The sequence below is a fragment of the Hemicordylus capensis genome, chromosome 2, assembly GCF_027244095.1.
Source record: "Hemicordylus capensis ecotype Gifberg chromosome 2, rHemCap1.1.pri, whole genome shotgun sequence".
In the NCBI taxonomy this organism is placed as follows: Eukaryota; Metazoa; Chordata; class Lepidosauria; order Squamata; family Cordylidae; genus Hemicordylus; species Hemicordylus capensis.
In genome coordinates, this window is record NC_069658.1 from 395,466,985 (window position 1) to 395,485,038 (window position 18,054).

Below are 18,054 nucleotides of genomic sequence, written 5' to 3' on the forward strand. Positions count from 1 at the left end.
ATTATTCTTGTTGTGCAAACAAACCTGAGAATAGTTAAAACCACTGCCTGCTTAATTTCACACACTTAGGTTTGAGGACCTGTCCTCAAGAGAAGCCTTGAGTTCAATTAAAAACAACAGTGGATCCATGATAAAGTAAACTGGCTGAATCCTAAAACGATTCCCAGCAGCTGGAGCGACAGAGGGCTGGTTAGCAGAGCCAGTCAGAAGAAAAAGGAGGGCTTCCACTTGGTAGCAGCAGTGAATGACTCCCCCGCCAAACAAAAAAGAAGTGCACAAGGCAGATTAAGAGAAATGTTTCCCTTGCCTCCCCTCTTACTCATGCTACAGGCTATCACCTGAACCATAACAAATATGAATTCTTAAAGGAAAAACAAATTTGGTAATGAAGATTTGACACACACTGGAGCATATCCCAGGTTGACACTGAGATAGCATACATAACACATCGCTCTCCATGAAAACAAAAGCTAACAAATTTCAAGAGATCCATGTTTTATTTCTTGTTCTGGTCATATTAGAAAAGTCATGTAAAATTACAGATTCAGAGCACTGAAATAATATTTCCAATGCTCTCTTGCCTCACAATCTCTAGATGAATCACTGGCCAACAGTGCAGATTTGTCAGCACATTATGGCCAGTTTGTTACAGCACAAGGGCAGCAAGAACACACACAGTACAACTTTCTATTCCCTGTCTCTAAAGTGCAAGAGCAAATCTGAATGGGAGAAAACCTCCTCAAGCAACTCAGAGGGATGTGACTGACTCCTGCAAGACCCTAGAGGAATGCAACTTCTGTCTGCCCAATTTGACCCCGGAAGACATTGACTTTAGAGAAGAAAGAAGGACAACTCTGCCAAGGGAAACTGTTTTTGTGGCCAGATGTATAATGAATATGCATGAGCCTATATCCAAACACTGGCACTTAGGGAAAGCCAGGAAGCCTGGGGATATTAAAATTTTCATTTGTGGCAAAATGATAAGGATAAAACGATAAGCTGCACAGGGACAGAGAAAAGTTAATTCAGCCTTTCCAATCTCAAGTATTGTTTGGCAGAGTGTGATGGAGTTTTTCTGAATGAGGGCTACTAACTCACAAACATTATTGCCCAAGAACAGATAGGGAGCTCTCAGACTGGTACAAGGAACCCAGCAGACACTGAAAAGTCATGTGTTTGTTTTTGTATTGAGAGTCTAGCACTGGCCACTACCAAACTTTGGTCTTATCGCTGACAAATAATTCTTCGGGGATGTTTATGTTTTAGGGGTCTGTCCTGGATCAGTGTCCCCTCTAACAAGAATTCCCAGATGTTGTTGACTACAATGCCCATAATCCCCAAGCAAAAGCCATTGCAGATGAGGATTCTGGGAGTTGTAGTCAACAATGTCCGGGAATCCTTGTTAGAGGGAATACTGTTCCTGATGATAAAAGCTAGTTTAGAGCAAACCTGAGAACCCTGAACTGGCATCTCTTTGCGCTTATGTTACATTATAGGAAAAATAACTTCCATGCTCCTTGCTGAGTTGAGTAGAAGTATGTGCTGGTACCTGGGTATTTTGCTCATTAAGAATCCAGCAGTTGTTATTCTGGCAAAGTGAATATGCTTCACTATCTCAGTGCTGACTTCTAAACATTATTGCTCAGGCACATCAAGCAAGATTTCAGCAATTCCAGAGAACAAGTCAAGGCATCTGCAAGTCAACCAAGTCAAACGGAATTCTTACACAGATCCACACATTATCAGGCAGGTATGCCCCAAACACATTTTTGACATGTCTCCAAATGACCAGGGGCAGATCAGAGCATGAAATCTACCACCACACCATCTTGGTAGCAGGGAAGATGCCATGCCCCACTGCTCCTTTTCACCCATTTAGAGCCATTTGTTTAAACAAGCACTGTGTTAAAAGAGTTTTGACACATTTGTGGCAGAGCTATCCATCAGCACTAGCTGATGGCGTGACGGGGAGCTTTCCTTCCAAAGCAGAGAATCAATATGTCAGAGCATAATGATAATGAATCACTCCCTCACAATACCCGACTCTTGCTTTGCTTCTTGTGGAAAAAAGCGGCAGGATGTATTTTTAAGTGGGGGTGTGGGGAGCACCTGTAGGCAAAGGGGAGGGAAAAGGGAGGATAGTGCAGTCTCCCTGGGGCAAATGCTCTTTGGAGAAGCCTCAGGGACAGACTGCTCATCTCATAAAGTTATACACACTCACACAAAGCAGTTTATTGTGCTCTTACATAAACCAAGGCTTACAGAATCTTAGGATGATGGCCCAGGGGACCCAGCACCAAGATTTTTCTAAATCAGCAGACAAAACCCTGAACTTGAGAGGGCCCTTACAGATAATCAAGACAGAAGTTAACAGAAGAAAAATAAAAGATGGATAGTTTAGAAATTAGGACCAGCAACAGATTTGGGATCCCCCCCGCTTAAGCTGAGGGTTTTGCATTTAACTGATTAAAATATGCTTGATGGTATGAGAATAAAAGTGATTTTAAGAACTATCAAGCTTCTCTTGAAAGATCACAACACTTGTGGAAAGTATTTTGAGTTGAAGTCAAGTGCAGCACAGTAAATCACAGTAAAACTGGCTTTCTGTGACTGGGTATAAGCTGTAGGGAGATCTTCTCTGGTGGTCTTTTAGAAGCCAAATAAGATACTGAAATAGGAGCATTGCTCTCACCATCTCTTTTCAAAGTGGCATATTTTTCTCCCTCATTTGAATCCTTGAGCCACAGGATTTATTAAATATAGGCTTCCATAACACACCGCATATATAATAATATTTGGAGATGGCAAGTACAGCAATCTGATTTCATTATTGAAAAAAACCATGAGTATAACCACTTTGAGAAACAAGGAGATGCACAGAAATGATGTGCAACCTCAGAAACCTGGCATGTCACCAGATTCTGGAAAGAAGAGTAGACTTTTGTCTGGAAGCAATATTGAGTGCAGAGTGATATGGAAGATCCTAAAGGGTATAAAGGATCAGATATACTAGCACATCACACAACTGGACTACAGATCAGCCAGTCAGTGAAATGGAAAAGTTGTTTTGTTTGGATGTATTGTTGTCAAGCAGATAACTAGGCTTGCTCACAGTTTTTCTGGAGAAAACAGCTAAGCACCTGCTATTTTTTTTCCATTTTAACAACAAATGTACATCATGAAACTTGCTTATGTCATCCCATGAGAACAGGAATTCCTCAAAGCAGATATTCATTTATTCGATTTCTATACCGCCCTTCCAAAAAATGGCTCAGGGCAGTTTAGAGACATAACAAATTAATAAGATGGATCCCTGTCCCCCAAAGAGCTCACAATCTAAAAAGAAACATAAGATAGACACCAGCAACGGTCACTGGAGGTACTGTGCTGGGGGTGGATAGGGCCAGTTACTCTCCCCCTGCTAAATAAAGAGAATCACCATGGTAAAAGGCGCCTCTTTGCCAAGTTAGCAGGGATATGACACAATACCACCACTGACTAAACTGGTGAAGGTGTGATTCAGCATGAAGACTGAAAAACCAAAGGTTGTCAGGTGATACAAAATATTGTGAATAAGACTTTAACACCATATAGGCTTTTGTTGCTAATCCAAATCATAATCCAATCTGCTTCTGAAATCGGAGGATGGCATTTTATGCTCCCTTTATACTTCTCCCATGACAACATCGATATGATACACAAGCAGGCCAAGTGTAGGGGCCGAGTGCATACTGTGATTTTACTATAATGCTGTGCAAGCAAAAAGGTGAGTTTGACACACAGAGTCTAGCATTCAGAGATTTTCTGGGGGTTTTTTAGAAGGGGGTGGGGGAAGAGAACAGTTTCTGGCCCTTAAAGCTTTGAAGATGAGCAATTCCTAGTTGTTATTCTCAAAAGCAGAGTGTAATGGGGGCGAGAAGGTAAAAGTGGGGAACAAAAAAAAGCGAAGTGCTACCCCTGCTAACTTGGCAAAGAGGCACGTGGTGATTCTCTTTATTTAGCAGGGGAAGAGTAACAGGCCCACCCCGCTCCCAGCACAGTACTGCCAGTGACTGTTGCTGGTGTCTATCTTACATTTCCTTTTAGATTGTGAGCCCTTTGGGGACAGGGAGCCATCTTATTTATTTAGTATTTCTCTGTGTAAACCACCCTGAACCATTTTTGGAAGGGTGGTGTAGAAATCTAATAAACCAACCAACCAACAAACAAGTGCTAAGACACATAGCAAACAGTCCACTTTCTCTCCCTCCAATATTTTCTAATCATTATGGGCTCTATTAAGTGACAAAGCAATTCACAGAAGACACTTTGGCTGAGTAAGCAGAGCTTGATGTATTCTATCTACATCCCTCCCCAAGAGGACTCTTTCTCTCCCTCAGCATTTTCCTTATATGAAAGATCACTTCCTCCCTGCCCCTGATATTTTTTTGCCAGTTACCACATATTTGCCACTGTAAAATAGCAAAACAAGAGTCTCCAAATACCCATATCTCTCCAGACTGATTCAGACATTACTGATTTGGACGTCTAGCTTCTGTATTTTATTTTGATTCCACCCAAATCTCAGCCAAATCAAATAGCAATCTGAAGCTTTGCAAAGCCCTACTAAACACCAAGCAAAACCTCTTGTTTGGCTGGCTCACAATCCAAACAACTGTCACTACATCAATTTCTCAGAATAGGTTGGACAGCATAACATGTTATTATAGATGTTATGGAATGCAGACTGGCTCTTTTTATTGAGTTTACCTCCTCTTCTCTGAAAGTAATACACAGTGAAAGCAAAGGGTTGCTCTGACTGCCACAGCTGAACAGGACCAAAGGTAATCTATTTTACCTGTGCACACTACTTTTGAAAACAGCACCACTTTCTGTTCCTTATGGAAGAAACATGTTCTTAAAGGCTCACTTCTGTAACCTGATCCTAAATATTGTAATCAGATCTAGCACTTGATATCAGTCTTGATTTTTCACTTGAGACCAACAGAAGGCTATGATTCAAACTGGTGTCATTTCACCTCACTCACCTTATAGACTATGCTGAAAAGTAGTTCCTCAGCAGATGTCTCAAAATCAGCATTCCAAATTGTCTGTCTATCTTCTTTTCCTGCCTTATTTATTCACCAAGGACTATGACAGCTGCTCTTGTCCTCTCCAAGGAAACTGCATGTGCATATACACAAACAAGAGGACTTAAAACAAACACAAGGTGGTTTGGGGCTCAGACCTCTCCACCATCCATAAACTAATGTATGTGAGACAGATTCTGAAGAGCAAAAAGTTTAACCAGTCCTTTTTGTAACCTATTACAGTCAACTCAGCATTTGACCCCTAGAAGTGTGGCTGTCTGGAGGGTAAGGATGTTGGCAAACTTATCTCACTGCATGAGACTGGAAATAGCAACAGATTTTCTATCCCTACATCAGTCATGGCTCTAAATATTGAGGCATTCCCCTCCCCTTTCCCAGTTTGCAGTATCTAATTTTAAAAGATAAAGCAAAACTGGTTCAGTGATGGAATCCCTAGATTAAAAAGTAAATTTTTATCAAAATGACAGCAGGACGACCAAGCTGGAACTTAGTCTATACAGAAGCTCACGGGGGGGAGGAGGAATTGATTGCTTCTTGCCAGCTGTCCCTTTCTTGAAGAACGCCGATGAGTATAACTGAACTTCCATAGGAAGAATAGTCAGGTACCCTTCAGCAGGAATCCAGAAATTTAAGCTTAGCTCACTAGCAACCATTATTTGTGGTTGCCACAAATAATCTTCTTCCTTTCCTCAGATCCTTTTCTGGCACACAGGCAAAGGACTTGGGAGAGAAGTGGGTCTTCTGTCATTCACACTGGGAGACGGAGATGGTAAGCAACTGTGGGAGCGCTCTCCTACGGCTCAGAAGAATTCCTGCTGTTTCTACCTTCTCAAAAATGGTAGTGGAACCGAGACCTCTGGTGAGGAGATCTGTGGGGTGCTGCCTGTACTACTGACTCTAGTAAGCTGGCAAGTAGATTTGTAGATGCCTGCCATTCAGATATATATATTTTTAAAAAGTATCAGGCTAGAAGAACACCTGGGAGGTTTTCTTGCAAGGAAATGCAGATCTGGCTTTCACACACCATACGCTTTAACACAAGCAAAAAGTGTTTTTGTGTTGAAGAGGTCCACTTGAATCACACAAAAAAATTCAAGGCCAGAAGAAGGGAATCCATTCAAGATTTGGGGGTGGGGGTAATGAGCAGAGAACCTGGAGCGACTACCCAAAGTTCTGAAACCAATATAGTCAGATTGTATTACGTCCCAAATAGTCAATAGCTCTCATGTTTGCATACCACATGGTTTAACCAAAGACAGCCACCAGTACCCCCTGATAAGAATGACCAGTAATTGTTATAAGTGTTTATAGAATGGTGTAAACTGTGTTGCAGAAAGAGCTTCTTCTGAATGCCACTTCACAAACTTCTCCCGAGATCACGCAGAAAAAGCATACTTTTAGCTGTAAATATGTGGATTAATCTCCTAGTCTATGTGCAGATGACAGAACATGTACCTGAACCACTTAATATTCAGCCATTTAAAAAAATACGAAATGAAAATAAGCATCTGTTGTGGGAGGGGACACACATAAAATTGCCTTGCAAGTCTTGAAAGTAACTCAGTGTGTGTGAGGAGTGAAAGGCAGAACACACAGAGACTGGCAGGGCTCTTTCATCATCATCATCATCATCATCATCATGAGATCTTCGGGGATTTTAAACTTCTGTCTGCTCTTACCAGTTAAGAAGGGATGAAACCCACCTAATTTCCCCCAAAGAGTTTTAAAAACATGCCTTGGAAGAAGACTACAACCGGACCCTCTTAAAGGGGTATAGTAATAAAACTGATGTACTAGTCTGCTGAAAATTAATGTGTTTCAGGGCAACAGTGAGAGAAAGAGGAGCTGAGATAGAACACTGTATGCTTGCAGCAGTTTAAGCCAGGGGAATTTATTCTGCCAAAGAAGGCATCATTATTAAAATGCAATAATGTCTAATAGTTACAGATGTAGCATCTGGAGCAGACTGCATGAAAACTGCCACTGAGTAAAGGCTGTCTGGGAAAGCTTGCTAGCAATGACTCAATAAAGAGCAGCAATAATCATGCTGCCACCATCTCAGCAGCCAGCCCTAGTCCCTGCTAAGAATTCCAGACTATAAGGAGCTGCAATTAAATGCATTAACCGCTACCACACCAAAGCTCAATGTTTATTGACAGGTTCCTACTTACCAAGTGTGTTTTGTCATGATCAGTATACTGCAGTTTATCCTACATACTTCTGGACCCCTATTTTATTGCAGTGCAAAAGCATGACTAACCACCAAAGCATCCCATAATGTTGGGTGGAAAAACAGAGCACTGCATTCCTAGTTCTAAGCAGCTGTTCCCATTTTGTTAGCAATGAAGATGGGAAAGATGAATGCTGCAACATCTTATCATCCTGCATGTTGGAAACTGTCGCAGGCAAGAGGGAAAAGAGAGTCATTACAGTGGCATTCCAAAAAGAAAAAGTGTGTTTCTGAGAAATGCATTTAAAAATGCTTTGCAAAGCTCACAGTGGATGTCGGAGACAAGTGCCATAGACATTAAAAAGCCAGGATGGGCAGCGGATCAGCATTACAAGCAGACATGCTCTGCTACCTCAAAATGATTTTGAAAGGAAGGAGCAATATTTAGCTATAAAAGAACTAATCCAAGTTACTGCCTGCCAGCTAGCTTTCAACATGTCATCTCATCATAAAATTAACATGAAGTCCCATTGCTTGTAGGTGAGGACTTGCAATCATTAAGTTCAACTTTCTGTAATGAAGCAGAAGTCCTCAGCCACCCTGGAAAGATGACTATCAAACCACTTGCTGAAAAATCTACACAAAGTCAGCAACATTTGTTTTTAGGATTAGCAACATTTTTCTTAGTACTGTATCTCAGTCTACACTACTGCTTTCTACACACATTGCCTCTATTTTTTCTCTATAACAGTGGTAACAATTGGTTTTGGTAGCCCTTAAGGTGTTAATTTTGGGAGGAAAAAAGCTACAAAACAACCATACTTGAAAGAAAACAAAAACTGTACTGTTGTCTGGCAAAAGACATGCTGAATAACCCCTGCTAACTTGGCAAAGAGGCACGTGGTGACCCTCTTTATTTAGCAGGGGGAGAGTTACTGGCCCTGTCTACCCCCAGCACAGGACCTCCAGTGACTGTTGCTGGTGTCTATCTTATGTTTCTTTTAGATTGTGAGCCCTTTGGGGACAGGGATCCATCTTTTTTATTTGTTATTTCTCTGTGTAATTGAGCCATTTTTGGACGGGCAGTATAGAAACCAAATGAATGAATGAATGAATGAATGAATAATAAAAATAATGAGCTCCCTCCAGCTCAGAAATGAAACAAAACTATAGGAACAAAAGATGTAGTTACTCAATACAGGCAACATACAACTGCAATGAATATGTAACAAAGTAGCCTATACATGCTCCAGGGTCTTAACAGCAGCTCCATTCACATTTAATCACGTGTCCATCTACCCATTCTTCAAATGTGCTCAGCAGCTCAGGTTGCCAGACAACAGCACAGGCCAGTCACTGAGAATTCCATTCTCTCCCCCGCAAACCACCTCTATCTCAGCAGGACTGACGATGCTTTAAATCAACTATGCAGTCAGTCCCATCTGGGTATGGATTCAAACCCGGACACCTTGGCTCCGGGAGTAGACAACATGTCACAATCCAAGTAAGACTATGTCTGTGCCTAAAACAAGCAAACAAAAGAAATCCAGATTCTGTGTCAGAATCAAGATCCAAAAGAGGCTCAGGTAGCTAACAGTTTTTCCTGGCAAGTGGAGAGGAAGTTTGAGATAAAGTACAAGAAGAATGAGAGCAACAGTGAAGGAAAATATAGCTAGAGAGAGGAGGGTTCTTTGAATAAAATGTGGATGGACTCATGTGTTTTGCAGAACCAGACACATCCAGAATAGGGGACTATACACCCATGAATCACAGCCATGGTCATGTGTGAACAGAGTAGCTGACAGCCGACTCAGAGGAGCTGAAGAGCCTGAACCAAAAAGGAAATAACTTTGGAGAAGATCTGTTGGTATTGTGTGAGAAGGATGAGTGAGTGGATCTTTACGACTGTGAGAAAGCACTTGGTAAAATGCAGACCGAAGAACTTGAAAGTGCACAAAGCAACAACTAGGAGAAAAAGCATATTGAGACTGATTTCCTTTGTCAACTTTATGGCTGGGCTATTTGATTAACTGCCACAATTATCTGTTTATTCACTTCCTTCCTAAGCAAGCTGCATGATCTTCTTTCAGACCTTGAACTTATACACCAAGGGAAGCTGAATTATGCAGCTTGTATAAAATTTTGCACATTAAGTCCATATGCATACTTTTTGCACAGTTCTACTTCTAACCATGAGGAGGGCAAGCAGCGATACAGGGCATTGACCCAGTGAGGAAATAACTTGACTAGCAAGCCCGAGGTTGCCAGTTTGAATCTCCACTGGTATGTTTCCCAGACTAGGAGAAACATATATATCAGCAGCAACAATATAGGAAGATGCTGGAAGGCATCATCTCATACTGCACGGGAGATGGCAATGGTAAACCCCTCCTCTATTCTACCAAAGAAAATCACAGGGCTCTGTGGGTGCCAGGAGTCGACACCGACTCGACGGCACATTTTACCTTTACCATGCCACTAGAAGCCTTTTTCATCAGGCTTTATTCACATACACCACAGCAGCAGTTAAGATGGCGGGGGTGGGGAATTGCTTTAAGGGGGAAAGTTGAATTTCTCTGGAAATAAGATTGTGCCTTCAAGGCCACATTCTGTACTTTACTTGTGTTAGCAAAGAATCATAGAGTATACAGAGTTTTGACATATGTAAAACAATTTCAGAAGCTTCCAGAGTTTCGTGCACATATCAATGACCCCAATAATGCATTATATAAGCACCTAATGCTCTTGTCAGAGGCAGCTGCTTAAACCACCCAACACATACCTTAGCTGGCAAACATGAAGGCTACTTCTACTCATTCTCTTATGTGTGTTTAAGAGACACACTGCCACCTATTACTGCACCAGTGCACTTGTGTGTAATAGAATTTCTAACAGGCAGGCAGAATTACTGTGGACAGACAAGTCTTAATGGAGAACAAGTTTATTCCTACCCCCAATGCATGTGTACATGCCCCTCCCCCCAAAAAAACCACCAGGGAACTAAAGGAACTAATATAGGTCCAATTGTTTGTGTTGAGAGGGACCTTTATTTGGAGCTTGCTCAACTTCAGGTGATGTGTCCCAGAGCCCTTCTTCCTCTTACTTGTTATGACAGAGAGAGTGCTTCATCATGCCAACCTTTGTTTACAGACCATGCTCACAGGGCCCAGTGAACGGATTCTCCCCCTCCAGCCCCAACTGCCATCCGGCAACCTCATACTCAGTCTATGACTTTCATTTTATTATATTCATTATCAGTAATATTAGGATATTCAAATCTGACAAAAACTGGAACAGTATTAATCAGATTTGCAGAAGCCCAGAAATATGGTTCTCTCTACAGTGGAATTTAATCCTGGTAATGACAGCTGGGAGCAGGCCAAGCTCAGTTGCCAGCACGGAGGAAACATAGTTTTGATTGTTTTCATGTTGTTTTTAGAATATTGCTTTAAAATTTTAAATTGTGTTTTAAATTTCTTGCTTTTAATTTTTTTGTTTTTGTTTAATGTTTTACTTTTTAATCTTTGTAAACCACCCAGAGACGTAAGTTTTGGGCAGTATAAAAATATGTTAAACAAACAAACAAACAATTTTCAAGAGATGAGAGAGGAGATACCTGTGAGTGTACTAGTGCCAGGAAGAGAAAGAAGGATAAGAGAAGGGGAAAGGACTCTGCTGAAGTGGACATACAGATGAAGACATACCACTTGGTCAGCAGTGTATTGTTTGACCCTTTAGTTAAGGGTTAATGTTTTAACCCTTAACTAAAAATTCACCGGGAAGGAAATTAAACGCAAGAGCAATAATGCAGAATTCCTGCATTCCTGGCAGTTGGTTCTGTCTGTCAGCTGCTGTTTTGGATACACAAAAGCAGGGGTGTAGCTATAATTGGGCGAACGGGTTCAAAGAACCTGAGCCGTGCCCAATCAGCAGCCACCATTCGCGGCCCTGACACACACCCCCGCCCCGCCCCCCCCCCCGCGTCTGATGTCAGATGAGTGGGCGGTAGTTTAGCTCCTGAGCGGGGGCCGCGCGGCCCCCTCGGGAGCTAAACAAAGGCTGGCACTGTGAATGCAGCGCCAGCCTAACTAGCACCTGAAGGGGCCGCACGGCCCCTTCAGGAGCTAAGACTAGTGCTGCGTTCGCAACGCAGCCCAGAAGCAGCTCTTCCCTGCAGGGAAGCGGCGCTCCTGGGCTGCTCTCCAAACACAGCACCAGCCTTCGTCTAACTGCCGAAGGGGCCGCGCGGCCCTTTCAGCAGTTAAGCTGCTTCTCCCAAACGGAGCCTCAAGGCTCCATTCGGGAGCCAGACGACGGCCCCCGCGTCTGATGTCAGACGCGGGGGGCGTGGCTATCCCCTGCGGCTGACGTCAGACTCAGGGGGCAGGGCTATCGGGGCGCCCACCGCGCCTGCACACGGGCTGCCGGTGGGCTAGCTATGCCCCTGCACAAGAGACTTATCATGTAAGCAGTTTGGTCACATGAGCATTATTATATCAGAATGACACCTTCATACAAGCTTATGGATCCTCTTTCATGTACTGGAAAAATTCATGGAAGAGGAACCAAGCTCATACACACATTAATGGTTCTAAAGTTACACTGCTTGTACAAATCAGTTGCTGGTGAGAGTGGTGTTTTTGTGCAAGATAGACTATGGCTGATTGGCGGAACCAGCTGTAGATACCATGTACATGTTTGCGGAACAGAAGTTCATGAACTTACCTATCCACCGCATCAGTGATGTCACAATTTGCAGATACTTTGTTTTCTGTACATTGAAGAAAGTGAATGGACCTAAGAGGAGGGTAAACACTGCCTGAAAGAGATTGGAAACAGACAAAGTTCAGACTTTTAAAAAAATCATGCAAACAAATAAAAGCAAACTTTTCCTGGAGAAGTATGCACAATACAAACTCATGCCAATACTCTCTCATTACGAAGAGTTTTCATTTGTTTAACAGGAAAATAAAGTTGTTTTGTAGTCAAGCAACTTCTATGATTTCCAATTCAGGCAGAATTAGAATATGAACCATATTCATATGTATTGACTGATGGTTATGCAATCGCTATGGCCACAACATTCTCCTTTGTTCCACAGGCTATATGCTCAGCCAAGTCATGTACAGTAGGTCGCTGCCAACTATTCTAGCAGAATTAAAGCACTGATTATTTACTCTGAAGTGCTTTAGATTATTAAAATATTAACTATACAGTGTATAGAATACATAGTATCAATATATACCAATAACAGCATATCATGGACAAACAAACAAAAGGAAAGGGAAAATTGAAGTAAAATTTATGGCATTGTAAACATTCAAAAGATATATCCTGCTCTGCTGACCCCCTATTGGAAAAATATCCCATGTATGTCCATCAAAAATATTGATGTCTTCTCTGCTTGCAACAGGACATTATTCCATGCCAATACAATCAATCAGATGACAGCATTTTTGAATAACTCTTTAGGTGGGGTTCAGACATCATGCAGAACCAGGTTTATGAAACAAGCAGAGGTTGGCACTGCAGACGATCACCTAATTTCAGTTTATTTCTGGCCCAGGCCCACTGTTCTCTTCATCAGCCATGGAGGCCTCCAATGCCATCCCAGGCTGCTTTGCTGTACCTTGCTGCTGGCAAGATCTCACCCCATCACCTGTTTCCCAGCCACTGGCCCCAATTGCAAAGGGGGCAGGCACCACAAGAACAAGCTCATTGGAATCTCTTTGTCCTCCCTAAGTTCTCCAAATGCTCTCAGCACCCTTCAGAAAGTAAAGGAACCATTAAAGTACTATACGTCCCATCCCCCATCTTGCACCAAGTACAGTTAAGCATTTCTTACTAATACATTAAAAGGTTTTGTATTATATAGCTAATTTATTGAAGACTGAATGAACCTCATATTAAAAATGAAACTATCACTGATATGAATTAATTAACCAGATGATCGTCCAATTAAATTTATTCCTAAGCTTTAACTTCATGCACTTTCATTCCTTTTAGAAACCACACCGAGTAATAGAACATTCATAATATCAAATATTCTCTTTATCCAATTATATGCTCTCCTCAGCTCTAATCCTTATGCTATTCTTGAAGAAAAACTGCCTCCTTTTATATTGTACTGGAATATCCACTGTAACAAACTTGAAACAACATATTTTTTAGATACATTGTCAAAAGGCACAAGTTTCTCTATTGCTTAGCTAAGAGGACTTTTAAAAAGGGGTATACCCTGTAAAACAGGAGGAGGAGGAGGAAGACACCCCGCATGGAGGCCCTCAGGGTCAAAGTGTCCCCCACAGGGGGTTGGCCTTTGATCCTCTGCCAGAGTTTTCCAGGTGGCAGCCCTTCAAAAACCCTCATTCGCCTCAGTGTAATCAAATGGGCACAGGCACTCTATAAAATTAATTTGGATTAAAATGTGGAAGCTGTAGGGGCAAAAACCAAGGCTGGAAGAGGAAACCAACCTCCCACATGCATCTAATGTAGAGTTGACTTTCCGCACACTCTTGGTTTTTGTCCCAGCGTCATCTAAATTTGCCCCCTATTTAATATAATGGGAGATTAATTAAATCTGGAGAAAGGGAACCTTACAGTTCTCCCTTTGGATTTTAATGTGAGTTGGAGACTAATTCAGGGGGTTTGTAAAGCTTACCTCTTTTTGGAGGAGGGCTTTAATGAGCCCCCTCAAATAGTTTCCAAGCCTAGCTTGGGAAAATATTGCCACCATCCCTAAACTAACCATAAAAGACAAAAACCTTTCTAATGTTTTTGAACAATCTCATATTAATAAAGTTTATTAAAAGTTAATTTCTACTATCAATATTCTTAATATAGATTATTAATATATTAATATAGTCTTAATATTCTTAAGTAGCGTGATAGGGCTACTCACACACAACTCCATCATACAGACTCACTGACTATATCTTTAGAAATCTTCAAAAGTGAATATTAATTGTGTTTCTGATCTTCTGGGCAGCCAGTCAAGGGCCTCGTAAAGGTGCTCTTTATCAAAGCTCTTGTGCTCTGTACCCATGGCAAACCCTTTAGCCATCCTGTCTTGGAAGTAAAGAGGAGTTGTTGCTTTGGCTCCTTATTCTCTTTGAAAAGAGGAAGAGCTGCCCCACACCTTTGCACCAGCTGAAGTTTCCAAACGCTATTATGGAGCACAGTATGCAGCATTATAAACCACAGATGAGAGAAATGTTGGGCCCCATTTTCAAATTGTTACTTATTGTGTGTATGTACATTAACTATAAAAAGGCAGGATATCCATTTCAAATACGTACTACTACTTTAATGAACATATAGATATAATCATAAGACTCTGGAGAAGACACATAAGCAATGGTTCCCAAATCCCTTTCGCTTCAGAGGTCAGCATCCCAATATCCGTAATCTCTTATGGAGACAAGGTAACACCTTCAGTTCCCTTCTACAGAGTAGTCCTGCGAGGTTGAGAAAGAAGAAATTGACCCTTTTCAACAATCTGGTTCGTCAGCCTGTGCTCTTGGTTTGAGTTTCAGAAGTGTATTTTCTGCAAACAGCCAAGACAGTGCACCAGGGGCTGCAAACTACTGGTCTAAGGCTATGAAACAGCATGTCAGCATTATACGATAAGTAACATTTGGTTGTCTTTTGAAAACTTACTGAGGCAGGAGTGACTTGGAAAAAAGGAGGACTAGCAGCCAAGAACAAGGTAACATCAGTGCAACATTCCCCCATTGCATTGGCATACAACAGTATCCGAGGAAATGCAGCAGTGCAGAGGAGCTGCGACCTCTTATGCTGATTTACTGTCATTGGGGAATGAAGTAGCACTCAACTAAAAGTCTCTAATTAACTAAGCAAGATAATAATGAGGAGAGAGCTTGAAAGAACACTCAAAGAATGTCAAAGGGATTCAAATGCGTCTGAGTATGGCCTGAGTTAAGTGAAATAGAAACTTGTCCCAAAGGGATTAATTTTGTTGGCAAAGCTAGAGACTGGGGGAGAGAATTACTAGGAAAGGGAAATACTGATGCCTTCAGTTTGTTTTCTTTCCTGATCCCTGTAGCAAGTTTCTAAAGATAAGAATATATGTTAGAGAACGTGTTTTACTATGCTAGTGTAGTTTAAAATAGAGTGGGAAAGAGGATTACAAAAATGCATACATTGGATGGGCTGTATTTCTTTGCATTATATTTAATAACTTAAAAACAACAAGAAGATTTTAAGTATTTCCATAATCTCTTTATGTAGCAACCAAAACCAGCCATGATAGTTAACTCAAACCACTGTTAAAAGCATTACTTACACACATTCTCTTCTTGGTAATGCTGTATCATATTTTGTGAATTCCATCAAAATAATTCAGCCTGATTTGGAGGAATCCACAGATTTTCAAACTCTCAAGCAAAATTTGCCACACATTTTATCAAATTATTTCTTCTACACACAGAACTCTCCTAAGTGCTGCGCACCAGCACCTAGATAGTGGCATGCCGCCTTATTTGTTTGTTTGTTTGTTTATTTATTTATTTATGAATTTCTATTCCACCTAATATAGAACTCTCTAGGCGGTATACAGATTAAAACATAATATAAAATATACAACATTTAAAATTCATAAAACATAAAAAATCACAATAGATTAAAACACATTTTATTTAAAAAAAAAAAATCAGTAAAAAGTCTGCAAGAATAGGCACATCTTCAGGGTCCTCCTAAAAAACAGACAAGGAGATACTCTTATTTCAGCAGGGAGCATGTTCCAAAGCCCTGGGACAGCCACAGAGAAGGCCAGGACCCAAGAGGTCCGGCAACTGTAATCAGACCTCTCCAGATGACCTTAATAGGCAACAGGGCTCACGACAGAGAAGGCACTCTCTTAAGTACCCTGGACCTAAGCCATTAAGGACTTTATAGATAATAACTAGCACTTTGTATTTCATTCGGAAACATATCAGCAACCAGCGCAGTTCTTTTAGCATCAGTGTTATATGGTCCGTTCAGGTCAACCCAGAGACCAATCTGGCTGCCACATTCTGTACCAATTGTAGTTTTCAAACTACATACAAAGGCAGCCCCACAGAGTGCATTACAGTAGTTAAGCCTAGAGGTTACCAGCATATGTCCTACTGTTTTAAGGTAATTTGTCTCCAGAAATGGACTTATCTAGCATATCAGCTGAAGCTGATAAAAAGCACTCCTAGCCACAGCCTCAACCTGAGAAACCAGGGAGTTTGGGATTCAGGAGCACTCCCAGATTACGAACCTGATCTTTTAGGGTGAGTGTAACCCCATCCAGATCTAAACCATCTCTCGGACCTGACCCCCTACTGACAGTACCTCTGTCTTGTTTGGATTCAACTTCAGCCTGTTATCCCTCATCCAGCCCAATATCTCCTCCATTCAGGCACTTGGGATGGAGGCGATAGTCATGCCATTTCCTGATGAAGTTGGTATGGAGAAATAGATCTGGGTGTCATCAGCATATTGATAGCATCCCAGACCAAACTTCCTGATCTCTCCCAGCGGTTTCATGTAGAAGTTAAAAAACAATGGCGATAGTATGGAACCTTGTGGAATCCCACACTTTAGCTCTCGCTTTTCAGAACAACAGTTTCCAAGTGACACCATCTGGAATCTGCCAGAGAGGTAGGAATGGAACCACTGTAAAACAATGTCACCCAATCCCACCTCCTTCAAGCAACCCAACAGGATACCATGGTCAATGGTACTGAAAGCCTCCAAGAGATCCAAATGGATCAGCAGAGTCAGACTCTCTCTGTTGATCGCCAATTGGCACTCATCTGTCAAGCTGTATATATATAAGGCAGTCCCACCTGAAAGCCATTGAGTCTCCAGGCCTGGCTATTATCAGCACCAGCACCAAAATGAATGCAGAAGCCTAGCTATAACTAAACAAGTGGAGGGGAATGTCCCTGGTCTCCTGCCAGCTGAGTGACAGCTTGCTCTTCACTCACCATCCCCACATCTCCAAAGAAGGCAGGGAAAAGGGGGGGGGGAGTTAGAGGCTCAGCTTCACTTTTTTGTCCGGGGGGGCCACTACAACCTTGCTAGGCACCTGCATGAACATGTGCCTACAGGCCTCTATATACGCCTTAATGGGGCTTCTAGGTACTTCAGTAACCGCTGAGGTGGTCTTGCATGTTTCACCACCCCACCTTTTCATGAGGAAGCCCTCTAGAAAGCTTTAAATGTTAGAATAGGATCCTGCAACTATACTACAGCAGCTGAACAGGTTATCAGCAGAATTCCTCTTCTGGATTTTGCCATCAGGGCTCAAAGAGCGGTGGGGGGGGGGATTGAGATCACGTGTGTCCTTGTCCTGCCCAGGTGGAGCTTCCTTCCCATGCCTGCTCCCTCATGGGAAACCACAGTCACTTTGCTCATTCACCCTCACCCCTGGCACTGCTGTGTTTAGATCCCTTCTCACTTTTATTTTGCCCATCCCCCCTCGTCACCTCAGTCTCCCATGGTACCTTATCTCTGCTCCTCCTCCAATTGTTTTCCCGCCCTTTGCTCCTTGCTCTCAGCTTCCAGACACCTTCGCCGCTTCAGCCACACCCGAAGATCACAAGGTGTTACTTCCCAAGGGTGACACCCTCCTACCAGCCAACAGATTGAACTCTGGTGGGTTTCCCAAGCTTGCTGGCCCCTTCACTGGCTGCTCCCCTATACATACATTGTGAATTTGGGGGGCAGGGGAGAATGAGTATTATCTGAGGCTTTCCCTGTTGTGCCAGAGAAGACGTCACTTAACTAGCTAGGTGCAATGTG

At 42.1% G+C, this 18,054-nt stretch overlaps 1 protein-coding gene across 4 annotated transcripts in view; it reads right to left on the reverse strand.

The window, feature by feature from the left end:
• TMEM104 (transmembrane protein 104) overlaps positions 1-18,054 on the reverse strand; it is a 109,183-nt gene that overhangs the window by 9,532 nt on the left and 81,597 nt on the right. For all 4 annotated transcript variants that reach the window (XR_008315244.1, XM_053291088.1, XM_053291085.1 and 1 more), the window contains exon 9: positions 11,986-12,079. Coding sequence is in view for 3 of the 4 variants with exons in the window: in XM_053291088.1 (XP_053147063.1) it covers positions 11,986-12,079 (94 nt within the window). In the remaining variant the exon portion in view is untranslated. The remainder of the gene's footprint in view (positions 1-11,985; positions 12,080-18,054) is intronic.